Genomic DNA, 18117 nt, shown 5'->3' on the forward strand with positions numbered 1-18117 from the left:
CCTCGATGATTAAAACTGAATTACAGATTGATTCAACGAACGAATAAAAAGTAAACAAATACATTTTTGTTTTATATATTTTAATGTTTATCAAGCCTTAAGCTACATTCACGGTATCTCAATTTATTTTATGATATTAAACGATCAATGAAACTGAGGCGTACAGGCCAATCTGCAAATAAAGATTTCAAGGAATAGAGAGCCAAAACGAACTAAATATGAGTTCCTTTCATACTTCTTGTTATTGCTTTGTGCTGTTGGCACTACAACAAATGTAGCAACATCTCAATATAAAAAAAGTAGGCTGTTTTAAGTCTTTATTGTGCTTAAATTACGAGCAGAAAACAAACGACTGCCGCTAAAATGAGCAACGTGTACACGGGAAGCGCCAGCGTTCCCATAGCAACGCAACCAGGAAGTTGAAGCCGAGAGGAAAAGTAGGGGGAGACGGGTTTATTTGTTTTTTTAGGTTTTTTATTTTTTATTTTAAACATACAAATATCAGCTTCTCGGCCACATTACTTTATCAAAGTTGCGGTGTCTTATTGCTAAAAGATTAGTGTGGAAAAACATCGCCGTGAGTCCAACATGCCTGCGTCCAAAAGAGCCACTTCGGTGCCGAGTTTATCGAGGCCGGAGCCATCAATGGACACCAAAGGTGAGGGGAACCGGAGCACGACACTCAGTGGGGGAGGCCAGCTTAACGTGACAGCGCACGACAAACAAACTAAACAATGTCTAATGTCGGTGACACATGACTCATGACTGCTACCGCAAAACATATCCATCCACGGACCCGTATTTGCACTACATTATATATATATATACTGCAGTTAAGCATCACTGTGGTTGTTGTCTGTTTTATTATTACATAGTTATACTTTTCTTGTTTTATCTTTTTTTATTATTATTATTATTATTTTACACACCGTGGGACTGTGAGAAACACTATTTTGATTTGTCTGTATGTCTCGTCCATATGGTGGATTGACATTAAAGTTAAAGTTGACGTTCATTTAAAGTAAAATGTGTTTCTGAGGTCAGCCCTTGTGATGATGTGAAGCCAGCGGTGTCCTATCTCCTTGCCTTGTGTGTGAAGGTAGAAAAATACAGACCCATTATTAATATCAAAGTGTGAGAGGCGTAGCTTCTTAAAACAATATAACGGTCAGGGTCAGAGTTGTACAACTGCTGGTTCGTTTGAGTTTGATTTTATTTTTCCCCGTGGCAGAATTCAATTTTCAAGTCGCGGCAGAGTGCATAGAGACGCAGCCTGCTCCTGTCAAATGCCAGGGGATCCCTCATGAATTCCTGGTCGGCCTCACCTCCACTGTTGGCAACAGGAGCACACTGGGGAAAACCACACACCATCGGCACTGCGAGGTACCTTCAAACTCTATTTACATGACACTAATTTACATCCTTCTATACCTACGCATTTCCCACATGCTCACATAAAGGGGCAGTTCAGTTTCTTTGTGAGGACACTAAGATGTAAATAGGAAGACCTACAAACCACCAACCCAGTCCACCACTAACGAGTTCAATTCACCTTCGTTGAATTGGAATAACACAAACAATAATATCTGATACGACTATAAATCTTCTATCTGATTATGTGGATTAATACAGTCTGGGTTACTTTTGAAAATATATATATTTTTTCTACATAATTCATATAAATTAAGATAGGTTTAGTTGTAGCATCACACTTGTTAACTTTGGAAAAACAGAGCATAAAACGTTTTCTTTCTGTGTGGCAGTTGTGACCGGTGTTCTTAAGATGAGTTTGTACACAGGACTCTGGAATCCGACGACCAGATGCAGTGTGGCATTATCCGTTCGGACGCGAGAAATACAAACACCTTCTGGAGCAGCCAATGTCCCTGATTGGAGCCGGCAGGTCGGTTAGGCAGACGAGGCGTATGCAACCACAAGAACTATGTTGTCACAACTGTCCAGTTTCTGCTGATATGCAGCTTGGACGGAAACTTAGTCAGTGTTTTTTTTTTTTGGTCTTTCTTCCTTCTACCAATCATGCTTGGTTTGATTCTGCTGTTTATAACTCAGTTTAAGCCAAACTACTATAAATACCAATATTGTGGCCTTTTAAAAGTGTTTTAAAAACTATTTTAACAAGCAGCGTTTTTGAATCTGATGATTAATCTTAAATCACGGCAACATGAAATGTCTCAACAGGATTTACATTTTTCTTCCTGCAAAAAGCTAATAAACTAGGGAGACTAAAGGAAATCTCTTTTCTTTATTGTCGGTGTCCATACAGGGATATTTCTTTTCTGTGTGATGCTATGGTATCCCAAAGGAGGTCAACACCTCTCCCACCCGTGACTGAGATGAGTATCATTAGCGAGACACAGGTGAGCTGCCTCAGCCGATCTGCTTTGGACCTTTTAATTCATCATAACTTACATACAGTACGTGGTGTAACACAAAATCACAAGCAGTGCTGCGTGGTGTTCAGGCCCCCAAAAGCAAAAAAGAAAGTCAAACATAAAACGATATTATGTGGATCTTCAGTTTCACAGTAAAGTTTGTTCCAAAGGTTCAAATATGATCTTCACTTTTACTTTGCCATGTTGTACATTTACGTAAATGAACATAACTATCTTTGAACTACATTGAAATTGTCAAATCCCATTATGTAGTAGAAGGTTTTACAGCTGCCTTAAAATACCGTAATTTACTGTATTAGTACTGACTATAAATTCACGTTTATTGCCATTTATCTATTCATCATGCACACAGCATTCAGTGAGTTGATAATCATGTTCACTCTGTCTTTCAGAACTTGAGTGTCTCAGAAAGTCTGTTCCCAGAGGAATATCACTTTGTGAAAAACAAAGGGATACGGTGCCTCGAGTTCTATGAGGAGTGAGCTTCGTCATGTTCAGTCCATTCTGTCCATCTTCTCCGTGCAGCCTGATATTATCATTGTCAAAGCTGAGCTTAGTTTTTTGTTTTTTTTGTCAACCCTTGTCGCTTCTCTTCCTCAGTGCGTTCACAGTGCAGGTGAAGGATGAAGAGCAGAAGCTACGAGTCCTCCCTTCAATGTGAGTTCAAACATATAGATGAATCGAATTGACAGAGAAGCTTTAGTTGAATAGTCTTCAGTAGGAGATTTTGTTGCCTGTATTAGTGTAGCGTGTTAGTAAAAGTAATGTGCACCGTTAGGTAGATAAAGTTCCGGTAAGATAAGGGTTGAATGAAGCCCATAAATGTGTAATAATAGAGATTTGTGTGTATCTTCTGTGTCCAGGAAGCCCACTGGCCGGCTGGAAGTGTTCCAGCTGATGAGCATGATGGACGACATGCTGGAGAAGGCCGGAGTCGATCAGCAGACTGAGGAGTCGACTGAGGCCTCCCAAGTATGCAGACAGGCGATTGGAAAATACCGTGGTCCCCGTGTAACTCTAGCGCTAGAGATAAAAACATACTGGCACAACTTAAAAATGGAAAAATGTAGCAAAACTTGGAGAATACCAGGGTGATCCTGAAAATAAAGGTCAACATGCCTTTGCTCTATATATAATATACATAAATATGTTGTGTAGGAAGTTTATGAAGTGTATCAACCCGGTATCACAAGAATGCATGTAATGTGCCTGCCAGTCCACTAGAGGACAGTGTGTCAATGTCATGATTTTGCCTCGCATAGGTGTTAAATACCACGTGATTAGGTTTAGGAAATAAAACGCATCATTAGAGTGTCATTAGAGTAAAAGGTTTTGCTCGGTACTTCATCAGACTTCTGTGCTACAGATCTGAATATTTATGTGCGTCTCTTCCTGCCTCATCAATAATGTAATGCACATAGACACATAGATTTGTATTTGTATTTGATAAGCCCTCTGTAAATATCAGAAAGAGCGCAATGTCTTGTCTTACAGCTGCAGGGTCTGCTGGACCTGGTGAAGGTCGAACAGAACATCTACAACATTATTTTCCATGAAGTGATCAGGCAGGTCAGCGTGGGCTGCGCTGAGAGAGGACAACTACTCGCCAAACTCAGGTTGTTGAAGGAGTTTCATGAACCTTCTGAAGCAGAGAAATTAGACATTTCAGAGAATCTTTTCCAGTCGCGACTCCATGAGGCTTTTTTTCCCAGCAGCTCGTGTGTTTGTTTGTCCAGACAGCGCTACCAGTCCCTGCTGGCTCAAATCTGCCTCCGTCTGAAGGCTTTTCACAGTGAGGCAGTGGCGCAGCGGGCTCTGGACCGCCGGCTCACTGATGAGATTCAACGCATCAAGACATACTTCCAGCTGCTTAGCACGTACGTAGGTCAGGGTAAAGAGGAAATCATAAATGCAAGAAAATAAAACAATAGCACTCATTATAAATGTGTGACTATGACAGACACGCTCACTTTTGTGTGTATCTGTGCATGTTTGTTCTCTTCACAGGGAGCTGTCCAAAATCAGAGACCACGATGATTTTGCTTCCCAGGAGGCGGAGCACGCTCACCGGCACCTGGCTGAGGCACTCAACCAGGCTACCAACAACTCAGAGTCGGTCCATTATAAGAATGAAATTAACTGCAGCTTATTCAGTTCACGCCACAAAGTCATCAAGTTGATGCATCCGAATATTCGCCAGGATTATGAACCATGTTTATGTTGTCAATAGTAGTGATTTATTTCAACCTAAGGTGAAAGCACCTTCATCAAACCCAAAACACAGAGTTATGTTGCCATGTTTTACTGTAGAAGAAAATACATTTGGTAGATACCTGGTATTGCTAACAGTACATACCTATTGGACACATCTGTGATCGCTGCATCCTTCATTTTTACCCTGAATTTTAGACACTTAAACAGGAGCCAAAAAAAAGCAATTTTTTGTTTTGTTTTTGTTGTTGTTGTTGTTTTTGTTTTTCCTAACATCTTCTTCTTCTGAAGAAACATAGAGTTTAAATACAGCAGCCGTCCAGTAAGCATGCAGTGTTAAAGCCCAAAATGTGACCTCTGATATGATCTGTGTGCTCTTCTCAGTGTGGTCCAGGATTACCACAAGTTCTATGAGCTGCATAGGGCTCGCCTTAAGGCTCAGCTGCTCCAGATCACTGAGGACAGAGACTACTGGACACAGTTCACCTTCTGTCTGGCCCTCAAGGTAAGTAAGGATGGACTCATCTCTCATGTGGTGTTTCATGTGGTGGTTATACTGTCGATTAATTGACCGAGTGAGAGAGTTTTTAACGTGGATTGTCGTAGCATCCTGTGTGGATAGCTGTGACCCACTTTGTTGGAGGTGACAGCTTAGAAAATACAGTGATGAAGTTGATGAGGCAAAGATTTACGTCACACCACGTGTGTTAGTGGCTAAGATTTCACAGGATGATCAAAGCTGCTCATAATTGACGGAATGCATTCAGTTAAAATGTTTACCACTTTAGATCTCATTTCTGCTCAAAGATGCTCAGGAAAAAACAAAATGAGTTGAAGAACATGCTGAAAAGAGTTCCGTTTGTTTTTATGATTGACAGGTGATCAGTTTGGAGAAGATGCAGCTGTTTAGTCAGTTGCATGTCAGCGAGCAAAGCTGGTTCAAGACAGCAGAGGACTGCACCCTCCACCTCACGTCCAAGGTAAAAACGCTTCTTATTTCATGGCATTTTCTTGACACCTAATGCTACAGAGACAGATCCCTTAATGTAAATATTCCTGCTGGTTCGGTTAGAGCCTGACGATGACAGTGACCCTCCTGTTGTAGGATACAGAAGACCTTCATGATGTCATAGAGCTTGCTGACTGCTGGAAAAAGCAGCTGACCGTTTTCATGTCCCAGCTGAAGGAGACTGAGGATACTCAGTGTGCAGAGATCAGTGCCACCAGGGAGGGCATCGCCAAGTGGCTTTGCTTCTGCACCGTACAGAATCGGTAAGGAAAGCTAACGTATGATAGCCAAGCCATCAGTGAAAAAAAACAACCTTCATGTAATTTTCTGGAAAACTGTATTAACCTAATTTAGCAATTTTATTGACACTTTACACCTCCTGATTTCTTTTTCTCTATCTATAGGCGTCCTAATCCAAAATATGACAGCACATCAGTGGAAGAGATTCGTGCTGATTTGGAGCAGTGGTCAGATGTAGGACAATATGTTTATTTACTCTGTTATTATGGATTTTATCTGTCTGATATATCCCACCTTCGTTGTCCATCCGACTCTCTTTTCTGATTTCTGACATCTTTCTGTATTCTTGCAATTATCTGATTGTCATGTATTTGATCTGTTTCATCTCGGTCATATTATTGATCTAATCACATCATCTCATCACTTTTATCTATCGTATATGTCTCATCTTGCATAATTATCATCACTTGTCAAGTTTGATTCATGTCAGTTTTGCTATTCGGCTGCTGTGTCTCACCTCTGTCATCCGTTTGAAAATCTTTGTTTTCAAACATGAAAAGGAATTGACTGTAAAGGTTATCTGAACAATTGGCTTGATATTCAAACAACCTTGAACACAGCACGCGGCCATTTTTATATGTTTTAAGGTAGTGGCTATTTTTTTCACCCCCCCATTTCTATATTATTCCAAAAATCTAGTGGGTATGAGACAATTTAGGGCAACACAGTGTGTGCAGTAAACAGCAAAGTGCCTCTGTATCCCCTCATTCTGCAGATGTTGGCACTTTGGTGTGAGCCGAACCAAGGTGAGAAACAGCTTCGCTGCCAGCAGACGCTGAAAGAAATTAGCAGGGTCCAGAGAAGAACACTGGAATTGAGCTTTCAGCTGCTCAAAAGACACCCGTCTCCCAATGGTGACGCCCCTGAAGGCCAGCAGGCCCTGACAGAGCTGCACAGGGTCTTATCTGAACTCCTCAAACAGCTGGACACACAAGTCAATGGGGATAATGGTGAGAGCCGATAGAGCATCCACACACTGCCACACGCAAACTATACTCACAAATTCTTCATGCGTCTGTCTCTTGTCTTTTTTGTTTTTTGGGTTGTCCATCCATCCCTACCACATGTGAACACATTATTTCAGTAACACCTGGAGGGAATTTCTTCAAATTTGGCACTAATATTCACTTCGGCTTAAGAATCAATGATTTCGATTTTGGGGGTCAAGGATCAAGGTCACTGTTACTTCATTTTATCCCATTCTTGTGAACATGATATATCAGGGACGCCTCGACGATTTTTTAATTTTCAAATTTGGCACAAACCTTCCCTCGAAGTCACTGATGAATTGATTAAGTTTTCCGGGTGAAAGGTCAAGGTCACTGTGACATTTTGAACACGATATCTCAAGAGCTCCTCGAGGAAATTTGTTCAAATTTGGCACAAACGTACACTTGTACTCAAGGGTGAATTGATGAGATTTTGTTGGTCGAAGGTCACATCCATCCCATCTGCCTGTCATGTTCTCTTGGCCACAGTATCTCAGGAATGTGTCAAGGCAATTTCTTCAAACGATTAGATTTTAGGGGCGGTTGATGAAGGACAACAGCGAGGCAGTAGTTTTATAGAGATCCATTGTGGTAGATGGTTGTTAAAATATGGATGGACTAAGGTGCTAATCCAGCCACGCTGTTTCAGGGATCCACGGAAAGATCATGTCACTGCTCAGGATGATGGAGTCCTGGAATTCCAAAATTGGTGCAGTGATTGAACAACAAGAAATGATGCCCGAGTCTGATTGGCTGAAGCTGGAGAAAGCCCTGACCAAATGGCTGTGTTTGGCTGAAGAAGCTTTACAGCTCATATCAGAAACGGAAAACAAAAAGGACCAAAACAACGCAGACGTATGGTACGTTTTTTACTCAGTGGTATTAACAAGTTTAAAATGATAAACTGATGTTTCTCAAAGTTTTAAATAATGCATTTAATGAAAAAAACAGATGCCTGTTCTAAGGTATGTGTGTTTGTAAAACAAATTCATGCATATTTTATAATTCATGCTCTGACAAAGGGACTGATCTATGACTTGTTATTAGAAGGACATCAACACGTATTTGCTAATCTCGGCAAAGTAAATTTGTCCATCTTAATTTGTTCTTTATCACTGTTATTTTTCTGACCTTTAATGGATTCTGGAAAAGGACTTGATAACAGTCTACCAATTTTTATAAAATTGGGAATTTCTTAGACAATTTAAGTCTCCAGTCTTTTATAAGCTAATTGTAATTATTACTCGGGATGCAGTTTCGTTAATTAGCAGATTGAAAAACCGAACGACTTACAGAAAAATCAAGGCTACATGTGTATTCAAACATATATTTACCTGCAGTTTTTTTTTTATCATTAGTCTGATTCTCTGTTGCGTGGCTTTGTTCAAACAGTGCAGAGATAGAAAAGGCACAGGACAAAATGCAGGACTTCAAAACCAACCTGTCCGAATTCACTGTCGGTGAGAACCAGAGACTCCATGAGGAGGTGAGTACCAACCACCTTCAGTAGTACTGTCAAGGGAAGTTTACACATTTGGACACTTAAGTACATTTTCATCAGTGTTTTGGAACAAACACATCCGCTCCATGAATGTGTTGCTCAGACATTGCTCGGTAACACTCTTATACTGTTGTCTTTACACTGTCACTGAGCAGCACCAGAACTTGCACCAGAGCGGCTGTGATCTAAGAGCCTTGACCAGGGACCACTGATGTCCGCAATGGTTGTTGAGGGACAGGAAACTGATACTCTCTGGTTGACTGACTGGCTTTTTTGTTGTTGTTTTGTTTAAAGAGTTTCCTTCTTTGCTTTTTCAAATGATAAACCGTAAGGTAACAGGGTGCTGTTTCCTCCCCCACCAGGTCAATTCTATTCACATGGCTCAGACTCGCTGGATGTTGGAAGTATTGCTCCTCACGCTACCTGACCATAGTGAGGGGCAGAACCAGGAACAGGCACATGATCACATTACAATGATCTTACGACAGACTGTGGATGAGGATGCCAAAATGCTGTCTGAGAAGCTGGAATATTTATCCAGCTACATCAGCAGGTACCAGAAGTTACCTGCTGTTATAGTTTACATTTAGACCGATGCTGTTTACCACAATAACTAACGGTAGGTGTGTGTGTGTGTGTGTGTGTGTCAACACAGGTGTTGAGTTTTACCACAGAGTGCAATCTTAACCTCTTCACACTACTAAATGACTTCCTTATAGAGTAGCTTTAACACCGGATTTCTCACTAGGGGAATATGAACAGAGGAGATCCCCCCCCAGGAATAACTCATCAGGAAATCTTTGTTTTTGATTCCAGCTCATGCAACCTGATTCTGGAGGAACAGTCTTTACTCAGCCTAGATGAACCTGAGTGTGAAAACAAGTGCATGGACTTGTGCAGAAAGCTACAGGTAGACAGTGACCTAGCACAGATTGAAATAATAGCAAAGAATCACCAGTAATATCGAGGCAGTGTTGTTGGAATGATTTTACATGTTACAAACCTTTAATCCTGTCCACAGAGTGAGCGTGTTCAGTGGGTGGAGACAAGTGTCATACTGCTCTCAGGGGTTCATGCTGGTCCTGTGGAGCTCACTTCCGACAGTAATGTCCTGGTTTGTCCAGCAGACGACATGGAGACTCAGGTGAGGATTCAACTCCAATACAGCTCACACAAATTTGTTGGTGAAACAGGGCATAATTGTGAGTTAAGATACAGGACAGCAGGTTTTCACTCTGGTAAGATGGCACGTCCTTTAACCAGAGGATGAAGGTTCATGTTCATGTGCTGTTGATGAGTCCTTTTTTATCTTTGCTAAAATCATTTTTGCTTTTAGTTTAACTGAAATTGATGCTTTGTTGATTAGCATGGCATTGAATATAAGTATAAAAAATATATATTATGTAATTTCTTTTTGCCAGCTTTATTTGGTTTTATATGTATTCCCGTCAAAGAACATGCTTTATTATTTGCTATAATATTAATATGTAATATTAATTTTTTTTATTTTTATAAATTTCACCAATTTCACCAGATTATTTACTGATAATTATAATGATGATGAGTGTACTGTTCTTTCTTATCAGAGCACTGCTGAAGAACATGAAACACAACAAGAGGTTTGTTAAGTATTAATATTATTTCTATGAAGTGTTCTTAGATAAATTATACTCTGCACATCAAGAATAAATATGATCTGAAAAAAACTAAAATTCCAGTCTTGTCTGAAACAGGTAAATTAGACATTTATGGGTAATTGCAAACATTATGGAGCTTTGTGTGATGTGAGACACAAAATTCAAAACATTATTTTACACCTGCAGTCCCTCAGCTTTGAAATATTTGAAGTATCTTGTAATTTGGACCGAACAGTTTGAATGACTTAAAGACAATTATCTTTACAAATGATTTTTTTTTTTTTTTTTTTAAGGAGCTCAACTCACTTTGTATTAACCAGACGGACTAAAAATGAACAGTGTTATCTTATCTTGTCCTGCAGGGGGAACTAACGGTTTGTGTGAGCCCTGTGGTAAGGCAGATAAGCTATGATAGAAGTATCATACAAAGAAAGCTGGGAGAGAGCTACGTTCAACTGAGCGGGGTCAGACAATTGAATCCTACACTTTCTCAGTATTAATATTTCACTGTATATAGAACGTCACAGTCCCTGTGTCTGTCCCTCTGAACATCTGTCTGTCTGTGTACCAGACTGATGAGCTCGTTGTGAGTCCAGTGACAGAGGATGCCCAGAGGGCTTTTAGTGATTTGACGACAGTCGGGTTCCTGCAGAAAGAACTGCAGTAAGTTTACTTTCTTATTGTTGTGTGGTACAATCATACTTTTGTAATATTACCATTACTGTGATAATATGCTCATGTCACCTTTTAATGCAAACATCTGAGATTTTTTTTTTTTTCTTCTTTTATCATCTCCCCGTCAATGTTTTTTTCCGATGAACTTAATGTATATCTTGTTCTGTAAGAATTTCCAAGCACTTTTTAAACAGGCTCTGCCTGTTAACCCTTCTGTCCACATGGCAAGCAACTTTTTCTCTTTGTTTATATTAAGAACCAGGAAGCTTGCATAAGTAACCGTTAATACCATGAATGAATAATTATCAAAAACAAAGTTAAACAAAAAGATATTTTACACCTTGCAGGCTTAAGTGGAATTTATTAGGCAAACTCGCATCAGAAGTGTGGAAAGGAAACACAGTATATATGCTTTTTTTGAATGTCCAAAAATCAGCCACGTTTGCGTGGTTGCCTTAGAAATAGAAAGTGGCCTCTATTGATGTGTGCATATGCAAAGGACTTCCAAGCCAAAATTTCTTATCTATTGTCCTCCAGTGATTCTGAGGTGCGAGTGATGACCGCTGAGCAGCGAGCCCTGAAAGCTGAGGAGGCCCTGCAGGAAGCACTGGAGAAGATTCTAGACCTGAACAGACAACTGCAGGGTCGACTCAGTTTGGAACCCAAAACTGATGAAGGTACAGAGTGACTAATTCAACAAATTCTATCAACTGCAAAAAGACAATGCCACAATATTGAAGCAAAGAGGTGATTTCTCTGTTTGTGTTTCAGAGACAAAGAAACCACTGTCACCTCCCCCACCACCTGTACCTACGCGAGCTCCTCGAAAGAAAAGCATATCTGAAGTCAAACCAATAACCAGCACCAAAAAGACCAAGAAACGGTGATCTGACGTGTGATCACAACATGTCACAACTCTGTATATATGTTTGTCACTGTTCAGTTAATGGTAAAGCTTTGTGTTGCATGTTTGACAAGTTACCAAAGTGACACACGAATAAAAAGAAGGAAAGAAGGATTATTCACCAGCGATGACATCCAAATATTGAATGTTTAAAGTATGGAGCGGCTGTCCTCATTCACCTTGCACAACTGTTGTATGAGAATGTTAATCCCTTTAAATAAGTGTAATCAATAATAGTATTGGTTGCTGTGGCTTTGTCTCACCTCACGACATGTTTTTTTTTAACTGCATCCAATTCAAATGTGCTTTTTGCTTCCTTACCAAAAATGAAAGTTTCTGCAGATATTTCATGAAGTCAAACTTTTTTGGACCTTTATTTCAGTACTGAGTTGTGAAATCATTTGATGCATTAAATGATCAGGCTGGAGAATATGCGATAGGCCCATCAGAGTTTCATTATTTGACCTATCACAGGAAATTAAAAGAAAACTAAACTTAAATCATAAGCCTGGTTTACATCGAAACTCATATCCTTAAGTGCTAAAGCTCGTTGGTGGAAACCGTTAAAATTGTGCCTGCTATACACAAAAATTCCAATTTAGTTTTTTTTTTGGTCTTTGATTAAAATCCCTGGAAACTCTTCCAAAAGATGAGAACTACTGGCTCACACTCACCTTACATATTTTAAATAATAATATGATCATCATTTCGGCTGTTTAGCAGTCTGTCACATCATTGGTGAGTCTTTCTCTGGCTCCCCCACTGTCAGCCCTCCCTCTCCTTCCACAGCAGGGGGAGGAGGTGGTGGTAGGAATGAAAGGTCTGAGTTCAGGTTGAAGACATCTGGAGGGAGAGGAAGGACCAAGGCGGGATGGAGGAGACGGAGGGAGGCCCTAAATCCATCCCAGGCAGCTATCTCACTTTCTGCAGCTTTTACCTGGAGAAGAGAAGGGCTGCTGAAACAGGTTTTCCTGACAAAGAATGTAGATATTTACCCAGGTGGAAGAGGTATGTCTCTTGACATGTCTGAAGAACTATTGTTTTGTAGCTTCGGGCAAAACAATGTCAGCAAAAGAGTTTTTTTCATGCAGTAGTACGTTTTTAGACTCAGTAAGTTTTTAGACCCACTACTGCGGGGCTGTTTTGCTTCCACCACACGTCTCCTTTTAGACTAGGGGAAAGAAAATGTTCAACATACACATATAGTTGTTTATTTTACGACACGGTATGTATTCGTGTTTGTGGATTTCTCCTAAATTCTTAAATTTCTCCTTAATGAAAAGCACTTTCACCGAACTTTCTAGTTATATTCCTATCTATACTATGGAGGTTTTTACTAAGAGGTTGGTTGAAATATAATTTATAGCCAGATCTAAAAAAAAAAAAAAAAAAAACATTTTATTAAAAAAACATGCTGAAAATATTTATATAATTATGGCTTTTGACATTTTGTGATTAATGGAGTGATAAATAGAAAATCTAAAATTGACTAATAATTTAACAAAATGGAAAATAGCACATATTTACATAATTAGATAGCGTGTCATGTGCATTTTGAGCTATCCAAATTTTAAAAATTGCAATACAAAAATGTTCCTCATAAAGTCATCAACGGAGGTTTTATGGTGATTTCTCATAGCTAATGAAACAAAAACTAGGCCTTACAGTTTCGAACATACTGTTTTACAAACAATGCTGCTAAAAAGACAGTTCCAAATGTTAGTTTTTATCTTTACTTAAATGTCATATTTGACCAGAATAAAAAAAACAAAAACAAGCATTAAGATGTTAAACAAAGATTGTAAAATTATAAAACCTGGTATGTTTACTTACTCTGACCTGCTGTTGTCTCTTGGCTTCGGTATCAGCAGCCAGACTCTGCTGTAACTCCACAGGAAAACTAAGCTCATCTCTGACAGAAAATCAAACACAAGCACCACCCAGCCTGGTCAGCAGGATCAATCACAGTGCACTAAAAAAAAAAAATCTCCTCTTTGCTGTTTACCAGGAAAAATCATTATCTGTAGGAGAAAAACCTTTTCAGGAACTGATGAAATTCTCAATGGCTCTGCTCCCCCACTCATATTGTATTGTATAAATTAGCTTCATTCTCTTTTGGGCTTATATGTTTCCACGAAACTCAACTTGATTTTAGGCACTCATTCAAAGCATCAGCTCCTAGAATCAGGCTTTACGCTCAGGACTGTAAGAACTTCTTCTGGACGTACTGTTTTGCACTGTGCTCAACAATCACAAGAGAAGAAGAAACACCAAGATCCTTTTCTGGAAGATCTAACGCAATCAAGTAACTTTTCATCTTGACTTCCAGTGAAATATAGTTACTCAAACTTAGATAGATACAGTGGAGGAAGGTTAATGCAAAAAAAAAAAAAAAAAAAAAAAAAGTTATATTACAACAAATAATCACAAAACAACAAGGCAACTAAAGAGATTTTTTTTTTTTCATCTTTAGTCTTACATGTCTGCTCTCTCCACCCTGATGCCCCAGCGACAAGCAACAGAGTCAACCGCTGCTTGTATCTGCTCCCCGATCCTTCGCCTGTGCAGCACGACGTGGCTGAACGCGTGCTGGGCGAGAACGTCTCTGACCGCTGCCTGGACCAGACTCTGCAGCACTGTGGTCAGACAGGACAGAGCTGCACTGCACAGAGCCACATTCTCTATCTGGTAATAACACACTGCACTCAGCTCGGGCCTCACCAAGTCCTTCGTCACCACCTGCATGCAAACACACGAGACAACATCAGTCTGCTTCATTTTTTATTTTTTTTTACGGACATATCACTGTCACTTATATTTTCGGAATTTTAAAGTGTCCCTGTACCATGTGAGGAGGAACCTTCAACATTTTCAGTCGGATGTCGACTTTGTGACACACATCAAGAAGAGGGAGGTAGAAGAGGAGGCCTGGAGAGTGGAGGAGAGGGCAGGGGGATATTAGATGTCCCCTTAGTGAACATTCACTCAGGAATATTTACTTCATTAGTGTTTATGAGCTGGGACCTACAATGCTTTCTATCCTTCCTATTGATTGCTGGGAGTGATTGTGATCAAGGAACAGCATTTTGGTGGATATGATAATCAGACATTTCTCACCAACACATATGGACATAAACTACATTACTTTTGTTTATTTATAAAAAAAATGAAAAAAAAAATAACAATTTCTCTGATACATTTTTTTGTATGACTGATAACCACTACTCTCAAATTTGCCACGCTTGAAACCAACACTAGAACACATTCTCACAAATGGTTTCCTGTCCTTTGTGTTATGGTATATCCTTGATGTAGGCTGACTAATAGATCACGGTTGAATCAAGAAAATAGTGTTGACAGCTTTCAACCACTTCATCGGTGAATATCGCTGCAGGAAATGCAAGTGGACCCTCATTTGAAATTCATTTTGTCAAACTATTATACACCTTTTACAGGTGCTGATATTAGTAATAACAGTTCCCTTCTGTAATTGTTCATTAGGACCATTAATGTAACTGTCTGAACCGCCATTAATGAAATTGGTTACGCTAATCCTGCTATGATAAGTAAAAATGGCTGCCATGCAAACATTCCCATCGATAACAATTACATTTCACGCTTCATTCGTTCCAGTTTTTTAATCACTGTCAACGGATGAGCATTCAAAAAATAAATAATGATAATCATTGCCTGCCTGGTCCCCTTGGTCTTCCTCGCAGTAGGTGACCCAGCCTGAAGATCACGGCTCTCTCGTGCTCTCTCACTACCTGTAAATAGAAATGATAGCCTTCACTCAAACAGGACACGTGAATGGAAGACATTGATGGCTGAAGTGTCCAATTGACATCTAACACAACTGCTCAGCTTTTTATCAAATAATGTATATAATATCGTACAAGGTAGTCAGAGTTGATTTTGCTGTGTACTTCAGTACATTGTATTCGAGATGAGATGAAAATGCTGACTCTGACCCTATAAAATAGTCAATTTACATGCTACGGAGCCTCAGTGTTCACTCATTGTGAAATGATGAAATTTTGTGTATCCAGCCGTTCCACAACAAACCGGGCTACTGAAATGGATTCAAGCGGTTTCCTTCACTGCAGCTTGGACAAATGAATATGAAATTCTCTCTTAATAAAAAAGCAGAGTTCATTTTTTGGTGTTAAACATAAACTTCATCCTTCCATCAACATCCACACCCTTTACTTCTTCATCACAGACGGCATATGTAGGTTATCCTTTACTTAATTCTTTAACTCATTTCAATTGAAGACATCTCATTCATTTTTGTGAAGAAGGTTATTGTATGGTATCGTGTGTCTATTTGGTCTGAGGAGTTGTTCGTACTTTGACACAGAACCAGATGGAAAGAGGGAGGAAGAGGAGAACCAGAGCCAAGACAAAGACCATCAGCAGCCACTCAAACACTCCCAGGCTCTTGCGTTTCAGACCTGCAGAGACCCACAGTGGTTAATGTGACGTATTCCAACAAAGCTGTAAAAGACATTTTTACATCCATAAATGGACCAAAAGCTTTAGTTAACTCTAAGGATGGCTATAAATCACAGATTTACTTATGCTATGTCAAAACCCATAAGAGAAACAAACTCAAAACTCAACATAAAAATGCTATAATGGAAATAGAAATAAAAACCAATGAAAAATAAAAACACCATGAAACTTTCCTCCACAACACGACCAGGTGTTTCCTGAAGCTTGGACTCACCGTCCTCCTGTTCCGCTGCCTCCAGCAGCACCAGGTTCTCCTCCTTGACCTCGGCGTCTCTCACACTGTCTATGTCCACCACAGTAGATTTCAACTTCACCTCTGTGTCCTGCTCCGCCTTCACCTCGTTTGTGTCCGGCTTCTCCTTCTGCAGCCTCCCCTTCCTCCCTGATGGTGCTTCAGGGAGCCGAGCTGCCCTGGGTGCCCTTTGACGTTGACTTCTTGGCGGCATTAAGGCTCCCCTCTCCCTCTCCTTCCCGGGCATCACTCTGGATGTCGGTGGGTGATTGGGCTGGACGTTGAAGGACTTCTCCATACTGACTGGAAGCTCTGCAGCAAGCAGCATAGGATTAATAGATGTTGGGATGTTTAAAGGCCAATTGGTTGGTGGAGGAAAGAAGAAATTTTGGGACTTTTCCTGCTGGGAGTTTCTTCCTCTGGCTGGAGGTCTTTAAGTGAAGTGAGTGCCGCTGTCTACTGTGGTAATGAGACTGTGGGAGTTGGACAGCAGTGGGAGTGCCACTTACCACCGTGTCTGTACGTTCAAGTCATTTCAAGTCAGTGTACTTTAGTGAGCAAGGCATTTAATGTCTTTTTTTTTAAAGTAGTGCCTTCAAAAACCTGAAATATATATATATTTTTTTATATTGTAATATTGTGAAAAACATCAAAATATGGTAATAATGGGAAGCTCATGTCTTGGTCTTCAAGCAAAGAAAAATATCATGTCTACCTCTTTTTCAGAAAATTAGAGAGCCTTTGTTAGACGTAAAATGAAAGCATTGCTGGATACATTTATTTCAACAATATTACATTTTTATTTATTTGCATTATTCTTTGTCAATATTCATCCAAAAGCTCTAACAAGGGCAAAGAAATTGCAGCCGTATAAATTTTTTGCCCCTGTTCATACTTTCCAATGTTTTCACTAACCATTACAGCTTAGAACCGCAAATGTTCCGCTTATGAGAGTCAAAAATGAGCAGAAATGTCCCCAAGTATAAAATGGGCCATGTATACCTGAAACATATTTCTATATAAGTAGCCCACTAAAGTTACAAAGTTACAGACATAAACTGGTGCTGAAAGGCTTAGGTTTTATGCCTCTGAATAATGCATAGAGCAGGATATTTTAATATGTTTCATGGAGAACATGCACGCAAATGGCATTAAAAGTTTTATAACCTTAAGTTAACTCTTTGGGTCCATTGCATTTCTTCCCTGGTAAAAAAAAAACAGTACCATCCAGATGTGGAATCCAGCATTGAGGGTTTTACTGTTGAGACTAATTGTGTTAGTGGAGCTCAGGGAGTCACCTTGTGTCTTCGCTGGGAATGTGCAGACTCAGTTCGTGAAAGAGCTGATGTAGTTTGTTCTGTATTTTGACAGGGAGAGACGCACCGCATCCTCCCTAATGTGTCCTTAATTAAACTGAATATTCTTTCGGTATCCCACCTGAAGCTGAAGGGAAACATGTTCACAGTTTAACCATGTTCAGTCATTTTTTTTTAGGGCCCGAGCGCCGATTGGTGCGAAAGCCCTATTGTTCTTCAAGGAAGGGTTATTATTATTCTCTGTAAACAACTGCATTTTTGGAAGGCTTTATTTTAGTGGAGTTGCTGCAGACATTCTTAGTAGATAGTAGATATACATGTTTTCACGGGGGTCTGCAGTGATATTAAACATTTTCCTGTAATGTGTTTCAGGGACATTTCAGGGAGGAGAAACAATAAATAAGATGTTCAGAT

General features: G+C 39.8%; 2 protein-coding genes across 2 annotated transcripts; one reads left to right on the top strand and one right to left on the bottom strand.

Moving 5' to 3' along the window:
* Window positions 1-437: 437 nt before the first annotated feature.
* Window positions 438-12001, top strand: axdnd1 (axonemal dynein light chain domain containing 1). The gene is made up of 25 exons (XM_069153284.1): window positions 438-658; window positions 1232-1383; window positions 1800-1903; window positions 2285-2378; window positions 2807-2892; window positions 3015-3071; window positions 3278-3386; window positions 3909-4030; window positions 4151-4291; window positions 4422-4526; window positions 5010-5130; window positions 5504-5605; window positions 5731-5897; window positions 6039-6108; window positions 6650-6884; window positions 7573-7783; window positions 8316-8409; window positions 8787-8977; window positions 9241-9334; window positions 9446-9568; window positions 10011-10043; window positions 10424-10525; window positions 10633-10724; window positions 11274-11413; window positions 11508-12001. Exons 1-25 carry the CDS (start codon window positions 589-591, stop codon window positions 11621-11623), a joined length of 2931 nt encoding a protein of 976 aa, XP_069009385.1. The 5' UTR covers window positions 438-588; the 3' UTR covers window positions 11624-12001.
* A 366-nt stretch (window positions 12002-12367) lies between these two features.
* On the bottom strand, window positions 12368-16685 carry nphs2 (NPHS2 stomatin family member, podocin). Its single transcript, XM_069153286.1, has 7 exons — window positions 16370-16685; window positions 15991-16094; window positions 15335-15407; window positions 14486-14568; window positions 14120-14379; window positions 13474-13552; window positions 12368-12577 (listed from the first exon to the last, which is right to left on the bottom strand). Exons 1-7 carry the CDS (start codon window positions 16683-16685, stop codon window positions 12368-12370), a joined length of 1125 nt encoding a protein of 374 aa, XP_069009387.1.
* Between the last annotated feature and the right edge of the window lie 1432 nt (window positions 16686-18117).

The sequence above is a fragment of the Embiotoca jacksoni genome, unplaced genomic scaffold (assembly GCF_022577435.1).
Source record: "Embiotoca jacksoni isolate LCO1_2020_lvr unplaced genomic scaffold, fEmbJac1.0.p SCAF_19, whole genome shotgun sequence".
Classification (NCBI taxonomy): Eukaryota; Metazoa; Chordata; class Actinopteri; family Embiotocidae; genus Embiotoca; species Embiotoca jacksoni.

Bases quoted from the DNA above. Each gene is read 5' to 3' on its own strand.
- axdnd1 (XM_069153284.1), top strand. From the start codon at position 589: ATGCCTGCGTCCAAAAGAGCCACTTCGGTGCCGAGTTTATCGAGGCCG. The intron at 5,131-5,503 runs GTAAGTAAGGAT...TATGATTGACAG, and splicing joins CCTTCTGTCTGGCCCTCAAG to GTGATCAGTTTGGAGAAGAT. The intron at 10,044-10,423 runs GTTTGTTAAGTA...CTTGTCCTGCAG, and splicing joins AACATGAAACACAACAAGAG to GGGGAACTAACGGTTTGTGT.
- nphs2 (XM_069153286.1), bottom strand. From the start codon at position 16,685: ATGGAGAAGTCCTTCAACGTCCAGCCCAATCACCCACCGACATCCAGA. The intron at 14,380-14,485 runs GTACAGGGACAC...GTTTGCATGCAG, and splicing joins TGAAGGTTCCTCCTCACATG to GTGGTGACGAAGGACTTGGT. The intron at 13,553-14,119 runs GTAAGACTAAAG...ATTTTCTGTCAG, and splicing joins AGGGTGGAGAGAGCAGACAT to AGATGAGCTTAGTTTTCCTG.